The sequence below is a fragment of the Cyprinodon variegatus genome, unplaced genomic scaffold, assembly GCF_000732505.1.
Source record: "Cyprinodon variegatus isolate N-32 unplaced genomic scaffold, C_variegatus-1.0 Scaffold132, whole genome shotgun sequence".
In the NCBI taxonomy this organism is placed as follows: domain Eukaryota; kingdom Metazoa; phylum Chordata; class Actinopteri; order Cyprinodontiformes; family Cyprinodontidae; genus Cyprinodon; species Cyprinodon variegatus.
This window is the reverse complement of record NW_015150585.1, coordinates 1,317,640-1,327,474: the sequence shown is the minus strand read 5'-3', so window position 1 is coordinate 1,327,474 and position 9,835 is coordinate 1,317,640. Positions and strand designations below refer to the sequence as shown.

The following is a 9,835-nucleotide window of genomic DNA, read 5'->3' as shown; positions in this document are numbered from 1 at the left end:
GTTTTACATACAAGTATCAGCAAATGGATGGATGGATGGATGGATGGATGGATGGATGGATGGATGGATGGATGGATGGATGGATGGATGGATGGATGGATGGATGGATGGAAACTGAAAAACCCACCAACAAAAAACAGCTACTATAGCTATAACTATAACTTATGTATTCATCATATAAATAAATGTTACACATTTTGGCAAGCTGACAACAACATTGAAGAGAAAAAAGGTGATAACCAAAACCATTCATTAGGCAGTGCAACAGCTAGTTACCATGGAGACTAAATGCAGGCTGTAGAAAATACATCATTGATCAAAGAGTCACTTATTACTTTGACTACATGTATTGCCCCGCTGCCAAGTGCTATTTGAGCTCTTACCCTCGAAAAGACCAGAGCAGGCCTACCTCATCTGTAACATCTGGATGATGGAAATGTAGCATCACTGTATTATATATATATGAAGCTGAAAAACCAGTGTATATAACTTGTCATGGGAAAAAATGACTTTGTATCATTCAGCTTATGGTTTGTAACCAATTCATCCATAATTTCTAATAGCATTGAAGAGCAGACATGGAAAGAACTGCAAAGGTCACATCCCTCTGAGCATAAACAGCCGGATTTTCATTTTTAAACACAACATTTCCTAAGTAACATCATACAGCCTTATGAGCCCTTGTTATGTTATTCTTATGACCCCCCTTGAGAACCACTGGAAGCTTTATGCTTACTCTACACTCCACACCACTCTAGTGTTCACATTCACATCAGTAGTTCATGGGCACTGTACAAACACTTTCATGTGTCAAAGAGCCCCCCTTAAGGGTGACAAAAAGAAAAACTCAACATAATACATTTTCTATAGCATTTTGCTATTCAAACTGTTGGTTATGTGAAAATCTATAGCTAGATTAGAAATAAAAAAGTAAAATGTGAAAAAAGACAACAGATGTAAAGATGAAAGGATTAAATGAAACACAAATCTTTGTGGTTCAACTTAAATTAGAGGCTTTTCTGTAATCTAAAAGAAAGCGCTGCTTGTTGGGGATATTCCAGTAAGGTGTTTGATGCAGCATATCACTATGCTGTAATTATCAATGGCTAACTTCCAGTTAGGTGTTTTTTAGTATGAGGATGTTGATGGTGAGATTATTGACTTCCTGCCTCCTAAACCGAGGGGCCATTATTAATTACTATAAGCTCTACCATGATTCCCTATGATCGAAAACCCACATACCTGTAGTGACAGTGAGCTCCGAAAACCCCCCTTGACTTTGGACAAAAACTCCCATAATACCTAATAAGATCTGGCTTTTAACTTCAGTGGGTACAATCGGCATGTATACTTGGAAATGTGAATTAAGACGCGTCTTAGTCTTAAGTCGGCGATCTCTGTATTTTAATGAGAACATCTATCATGTTGTCAACAATGGCTTATTTCTACTGTCTGCCACTTAACCACCCTGACATGCTAGCATACAATTTCCTCTGTCTCCTCTGAGGTGGTACTTTAACCTTGTCAAAGTCAAAAGAAAAGGGAGAACTGTAACATTTTTCAAGGTGCAAATTTGAAAAATAACTAACAAAATTTGAAAAAAAGAAAACTGTCATCAAATCAAAAATACTCTAATGGTCACAAAAGTTTAGAAGCCCTTCCAAAAATTAAGATCAGATTAGTTTTGATCTGATAATTTGTGTAACCTTTAGGTAAAAATGCATTATAATGTGTGCGTGAAGGTCCAATGCATACACATATTTACATGTGATCAATTGAAAAATAAGTTGGCCATTTCACCTTGACATAAGTAGCAGGTGGCATCAGTAGTTATTTAAGATTGAAGCACCTAAGGAGAATGTTAACATAAGTGACCTAAGAAATTAGGTCCAAAAGAGAAATAAAGCAGAAAGATGTGTCGGAAAATAAAAACTGATGGTCTGTAAATAGATGTGAAGTTTTGTCAAGTAAATAGATGCAAATTAAGGCCAACAGTGGCCATCTTTAATGTTATTTTAATGTGTTTTTTCTAATTGAAATAAAGCTGAATGAGACATGCCTTGTAATTTCATACAAATTTTATCTGCTTCTTTCAATAATGAGCCAACTCTGTAGTCTTTATATTTTTTTTACAACACAGAAGCATAATTTACCAAAACATCTAATCATTTATTGCCTGTAGCCTACTACAATATGTATGACCTTGTTCAAAAATGCCAATACTTCCTCCGTGCAAAAAATATTTATGGATTTGGGCCCTTACTTATTTTTAACAATTCATATAACTAAACGTTTAAATATAAGAGGCTTACATTTGCTCCAGCAATGTTTAAGAGCAACATGCATGGTCTTGGAAAACACAAAACAAAACAGAATAATCCTTTTAAAAAAGACTGTTAAGGCCCTGTTAACACGAGCTTGAAATAAAAAATAAAAATCAAGATTGAAAACTTGCTTCTTTTTTTCTTTTTAGCGAAACATAAAATTAAACAAATTAGGTGAAGGAAATTGCTATTTGGAAAATGGATGTTTTTGCATTAATAGATTTCAATAAAATACCCAGAACAAGTAAGACTGTGGTTTCCAATGAGAAAAATCCTTGGGATTAATACGTGAAAGCTCCAAAAAGTGAAATAAATAAATGTCTAAAAACATCTGAAAAACACAGCAGAGTTTTCTCCTTCCATCAGTTAAAACTTAAATGGCGTACCATTGCACTGGTTCCACACATTCCTCAGCTACAGTGGTATGATATTTGGGTGACTTGCCATTTACCAAAGGAGATGATACCAGATTGCTTTTAATCCCATCTCAGAACGGAACAGATTTCTCCCAAGGCAATAAAAACCATCCAAATACGGACTCCCATAGATTACGTGAGCTGCATGCTCTTCCCTACAGTGAAAAGGAAGTCAAAGAAACCTCTGTTTAAAAGTGAAAGCAAATTATATTTTTTCTAATTTCCCTTTGGGATTAATAAACTGTTTTTAAATGTAATCAAACACGAGTACTCATATATATATCCAAGATCCTTGGTAAAGCTTTTGTAGCTTGAATTGCTAGTTGATATTTTTTCCCAAATGGAAATAGTTACAATGTGTATTGTTGTAAATAAAGCTATAAAACCCCTAATAACACAAGTGCACCCAAACAGCTATGAAGAAGGGTGCTGGTTAAAAGCATTTGGCAGCCTGTGAATTTAAAGCATTTTTATTGGTTAATTAATAAAGGAAATAAGAAGGGACAGAAAGAAAGGAGACAAACGTCTTTATATCAAACTCCTTGTGGAGCACTTCTGCATGTGAAATAGTGTAAAGGCTGGAAGCGCAGATATTGGTTTATCTATAAAATGTGCAGGATCACACACACATCCACAAACACATATGGGAGAGAAAAAGAGAGAAGGCCACCATTGCCACAGACACTCAGCACTATTTCACCAAACCAATTATCCACAGAGCCATAGCTCAAATTGATATAGTACGTTTTAAAAAGAAATACACATCCATGCACACACACATAGCACAGCTCCATATCTCAGTCTGATTTGTTCAGATACTGTAGGTCCAGTGGGTGGCTCTCAATCAGCTGACAGAGACACACAAACACCAATTTTACCACCTCAAGACAACTTCCTGTCCTCCTCTGAGCAAACGAAGATGGAGCTTGCAAGGTAGTAAAAAGCGATTAATGGATAGGAGTGGCTTGGAAAAATTTACATGAAAAATCTGAAGGGTGAGGAACATGGGTAGAGTGCTTTGATGTCAAAAAATGATCAACTAAAGGGGCAGGAGGCTGTGAGTGATCAAAACCCTGGACAGCAGATTTAATTTTAATTCTCATTTTTATCATTTTGTAGAATGAAATGCACATCAATGAGACATTTTAATTATTTTCAACTAATCAATTATCATTTCAGCATTAAAAAAAAAACAACAAAAAAAACCATCCTGTTCTGATCCTTCCTTTTTGCACACATTTGTGGGAGAATCGGTCATTTGAAAAACCTCAGTGATCCATAGTTTTCCCAATATTTTGACAGTGAATTTGAGTAATGCATTAACTTATATTTGCTTATTTACTTGACCTCTAAAATGTTATATCTGTGTTTGATTGTGAAATAAACTGTTTTATTTGTCAGGTTTGGTGGATGTTGTTTTGGACCCAAATGCAGAGTAGAGGAGGCAGAGATAGTTCTTACTGTACAGTTAAATGGTCAATTAGATGGTAGAAAAACATAAATCCAGAAATAACAGACTGGGAACCAAAAACTAGAGAAGCTCGGGAGAAACATACAAGAAGAAATGAAGAGAACCCAGCACAGAGGAACTGCAGAGGGGGAGTATATATGGGAGGCAGAACAAAGAGTGGAGTAATCAGTTAACTGGGAGCAGGTGTGAACTGAAGCAGCTAGAAAGGAGCCAAGGGGAACAGAAAGGGGCAATAGAGGACAACAAAGAGTAACCATGGAAAGAAGGCTTTAACTTTAACCAGAAAAGAACTTCAATAAGGCTAAAGGGGAATAAAACTCCTAAATAATGAATGAATTACCAAGGGGAAAACTATAGGATAAGAGAAGGAACTGGAGATCACGGAAGCCGTGGAAAACATAACCTAAGAATAAGAGAATGAATAACTAAAATTAGACCAAAGAATAAATAATAGCATAAATGCTAAAAAGAGAATAACAAGGGAGAGTAAAACTAAGAATTAAAAAAATGTTATAAATCTTGAAGATACAGAATAACATAAAATAAAGCATAACTGAGAACCCAAAATGAAAACTTTCACAGAGCTAAAAAGTCCAGAATGACAGATTATGATAGTATTGAGTGAACAAGGTTGCACTACTGAATTAAATGGGTATTTATTTTACTTTTTGATTTATATCGCTGTATAGAATTATCAACAAATAAATATTATAGCTAACATTATATCATAATGAACATAACATTCGTACAGGGTTAGGAAGTGTTGCCATTCTGTTTGAAAATAACTGTAAGTTCATTTATATATATTTTGTTTTAAAATCTTTGGGGAAATACAGTGAACCCCTTGCATTTTTATTTAGGGTACAATGCACTGAGATGCCTATTCTAGTCTTAGTGATCATTTTCCTCATGCCAGCCTAATATTTTCAACATCAAACTTGCAGGTGCAGGTTTGTAGAGAGATTTTAACCTGCAGTCAGACATTTTTCTCTCAGCTGGTTAAATCCCTCCTAAAAGTTCCTACCATTTCTTTAAAAGCAAAGAATTTATGGTAGATTAGCTAACCAATTAAAAAAATAAAAAGTCCTCTGAAAAACAAACTAACAAACAAAAAAATGTTTAAAGAATGTCTAAGAATGTCTAAAGAATTGATATAAATATAATATAATAAATATAAAAGCAGGTTTCTTATTTTGACGTACACTTATCTGTCTTTAGCAAGTTGCTATTTTATTGAATTCAGTGAGTTGCTGATGCTTTTCAATACCTTGTGATTAAAAATGCATAATAACAGCTAACAGCCTGTCAAAAGGAGAACTTTTCATTGTGTTGAAACGATGTAGGATTAAATGGCTCTTTTATAACAGCATGACAAGACATCAAGTAATGAAAGCCAGACTGATTGGAAAATTGATATAGCCGTCTCTTTATATTGTTTGCTCGAGAGTTGAATGTGGCAAAAAAAAAAAAAAAAAACATGCACTGATAATTACGGTGTCAAATGTGATTGGCTCTTTTGTCAATAAAGAAAAAACAGTTGACAGACTTTTCAAGAGCCTGAATGACAAGCGAATCTAAAGAAGGAGGAGGGGCGAGCAGCAATACCGGTGATGAAACGTACTTATTCAAAATGTTTTATTCAAATGCTGTCCCAAGCGATGATTGATAATTAGTTAAAAATAATCAAAATGTCTCATTGATATGCATTTTCTTTATGGCTTACATACTGCTATTTTCAAACTCACTAAATATGTGCCCTTTCTCCAAGCATTGGGAAGCCATTAAATATTAAATTAAGACAGCACAGCGTGCTTTTTGTGAGAGAAGGTCAAAAATCCCATAACCACAGACAGACACAGAGAGGTTTCGCACCGCGTGCAGCATTATTGATTTTTTGTTTGGAACCGCAAGAAACAATCAACAAACAATTTATGCTGAGTTTTAACGCCTTTTTCAAGAGAAACAGAAGGCAAACACTCCTATAAAGAGAAACAATACCAGAAAGCACTACAAGCTGTCAAAAGAGAGACACATTTTTTTGCTTTAAAATTGTATTATTCAATATTTCTATTTTTATTCTGCATTTTCTCTCTAATGTTTACCTATGGTATGTAGGATAACACTTTCTCCTGACACAGGTCAGCATTTGATTTCTATTTGAAGTTGGATTTCAATATTTACAGCAATGTCAAAACGCTTATATTTTTCATTTGTTTTGTTTGTTTCCTTATGTTTGGACACATTGCAATAGAAATAAGGTGCCTAGGTCAGATGAGTAAGACTTGATTTTCTTTAAGAAAAACTTGTATTTTTGACCAAACCTTAAAAAGTTGAATGGAGGATGGATTCAAATAAGTCACGAAATCCTAAAACAAATATGTTAAAATGCATTTCCGCTGCCGGAACCTTTTCAGGAAGCTGGGTAGTTTGTCAAGGTGGTTATTATCCTCCCTGAATTTCCTCCATGTGAGCAAGACTTAATTACACAAAACCCAGATAGAAATCTGTTAATATAAAACGTTTGTTTTGAAATAAATTTATAATAACAGCCAACCTTGTGCAGATAGTAAGTTAAAGAAACTACAAAGTTTCAGTTTTAGAGAGACAATATGAACCTCATTACAGCTTTTTAAGTGTTATTTATAATTAAATAAAAACTATTCACATTTTTGTTCTGAGATCCAAATTAAAGCACTCACAACTGTTCAGAAATGTCGATCATTTACCCATTTACATGTTTGTGTGCATGGTTACATTTAATACAACATCCTGTCAGCTTTAGGTATCATTAATTTGATGTGGTAGTCAATGACTTGTAAAACACGACTGCTATGAGAGACAATGAATACTTGATCAGTTTATTTTCATGATTTCGAATCAGGATCTGGACTCTGCTGTTGCTGTGCACAGAGACTTGTCTCTTCAGACCACAGCTGTGCTCCTGCAGGACAAAGGAGCTGCTAAGAGTCACTGAAAAATGATCAAAATAAATGGTTCCAGGCCAAATGCACACAAGAAAACAACCTTGTAGGATTACCTTTAGAAGCCAGTTGTCTGAATTTGCTACTAGAATGGCAGTAAAACATTTTGGAATAAAGGAAGGCTCATATTCGAGCAAAACAATGACATTTAACATGCAGCCAAAAAAATACCGGAATGGCTGAGAGCGCAGCATTCATGAGAAAAAATGGCCATGTCAATTCCAGATCTAAATCCAATTTTAAACTTGATGTGAAAATTCATGTTTATAGCTGTTGTCTGTCCCTTTTGACTAAGCTTAATCTGGAAAGCTAAATGGATATTAGTATCTTGAAGGTAGAGACATGACCAAAATAACAGCTGAAATGGAATCAAAAGGAATATTCTTAAAGAAATGGGCCAAGGTAGCTGAATAAACCACACACTTCCAATCGTTATATATATATATATATATATATATATATATATATATATATATATANTATATATATATATATATAAAGTGACAGCTTATTCCCTTTAAAGTTATATAGTACTTTGTGTTTGATCTGTAACGTGTGTGTGGTCGTAGGGGAGAAAATGCATAAAAAAAGGGTCCGAATGAACCTGGTAGACACAATGATAATTAATTTTTGATAAGTCTCACATACCTCACTCAACCGTAAAATGCATGTTTTGCTTGCTTGGTGCCACATACTTTGTAAAATCTAACTGTACACACAACAGGCATAATAATGCTATTTTCAGCCTTACATGGTGAACAAAGCAGGAAAAAAGAAGGGGAGATGATAAATGGTAACAAATGCATCTGCAGGTAATTTTTTTGTAAGTGATCCAAATTCTCTCAGGCAAAAAGCAGCACATTTTCTTCTCCACAGTTGTTCAGAACTATAATAACTGAACATATCTCCTCTATGAAAGAATTTGACCATGTGGATGAGCACCTATCAACATGCATATCAATGCATCTTTAAAGTCTTAATATAACTTTTAGTTCTCATAGTGAACAATAATTCTGCTCGCTCTCACCATTATGTTTTTGTGGATGAAGCCCTTGCGGTAGCGGGCAGGTTTGAGGTGAGGGTATTCCTCTGTGCTCGTGACCCGAATGTTCCACACACGCCTCCACGCCTCGTAAAGCTGCAGGTGCACCGGGTAAACGCCGGAATGATGAGGAGCCACAGCGTACCCCATGTCAACCGGGATGTTGTGCTCCTGGAGGGGGCATGCAAAGAGATGTACATGAGGGTTATATACATAAACCTCAAATATTACTACAAACTTACAATTTAGAGAAATAAGGCTTTGAATCACATTGGCCCAGCAACATGACCTTGTTAGGGAAGCACATGGTATGTGTTGTGTTAGGTTTGTTATGGTATTGGCCTTCGGGCAGGAAATTAGAAAAAAATACTGTTTGTGGGAGCATGTTTATGTGTGTGAGCTTGCAGGCTGCATCGGGAAGACTGATGGTGTTGTCCTTTGCTCTGACGCACACCCACACACACTGTCAAAGCTAAGCATCAGTGGTCAGAGGAAATGTGAATGTGTTTACTTGTGCATGTGGATAACAGAGTATAGTAATCACTATTGGGCTCCCCTTTAGGAGAATTTAGAAACCGTTAAAGCAATGCTGCATGTTGAAAACTGCATTTCAAAATGGACAATCTTAAAAACAATCTTAAACACATAGTAAAGCAAAGTAGAGATGAGAAATAAAGGACACATGAATTTTCAGGTTCAAATGCGTTTCTCTTAATCCCCAAAAGACCTTTAAGTATCTCTAACAATTTAATTCATAGAAAAAAAGTTTGGTTTCTTTTCCTGTAAAACTGAAACTAGCAGAAGCTACCTTTTCTTTTTTTTACCTGCTAGTGTCTATGGAGACACAGAATATGTCTATATCTATTTGAAGCCTTTACATGTCTTTTTTTTCCATTTACAATTTCTGCTTGCTGCCTCAGTCAATTCTATATGTTAATATTTAGAGACATTTAGGTGCAGATCATTTTCTCTTTTATTAGAAAAGCAAATGATAACCGTTGCAAAATAGACATTTTTGAAAAAGTGCATCCAACTATGAGCAGAAAGTTTCTGCCTGTTTCTGCACCTGGTAAGAAATCCTTAATCTGGCCTGTATCTGCAAACCTTCATATGCTTTTACCTCCACATTTAATGTTCCTTAGGGATCAATAAAGTATCCTTAATTGAATTAAATAGATCAGTTTTTTCTTGGAAAGCAGATATGTTATCTAAGTCAAACTAACAAGGATGCATTTGAATCTAATGAATCTACTTACTTTTAGAGGTGACCGTTATTTTACGCATTAGAAAGTAACAGATTACAAAATACTAGTTTTATATTATGTGCTGCAGAGTAAATTTACATAAAATAACAAGCATATAATTTGATAGAATAACATTTGGAAATATGAATAACACATTTTCATTTCTCTTTTTTATATAATTACTATAACATATATCATTAAATTAGACCATAATTAGGTCTTTATAGACTTGCAGCACATCTAAAGGTTCTGACCTTGGCTGTATTTTAATGAGTATAAATATGCAAAAGACATTTGTCTACGTGCTTGGAAGGTAAAAAAAAACAACTTTAATCCCATCTTTAATATATATATAAT

The 9,835-nt window shown here is 34.8% G+C and overlaps 1 protein-coding gene across 4 annotated transcripts in view; it reads right to left on the bottom strand.

Moving 5' to 3' along the window:
- Window positions 1-9,835, bottom strand: part of LOC107085757 (bifunctional heparan sulfate N-deacetylase/N-sulfotransferase 4-like) — a 75,967-nt gene that overhangs the window by 40,723 nt on the left and 25,409 nt on the right. For all 4 annotated transcript variants that reach the window (XM_015376293.1, XM_015376294.1, XM_015376295.1 and 1 more), the window contains one exon: window positions 8,220-8,405. In XM_015376293.1, coding sequence (XP_015231779.1) covers window positions 8,220-8,405 — 186 coding nt within the window. The remainder of the gene's footprint in view (window positions 1-8,219; window positions 8,406-9,835) is intronic.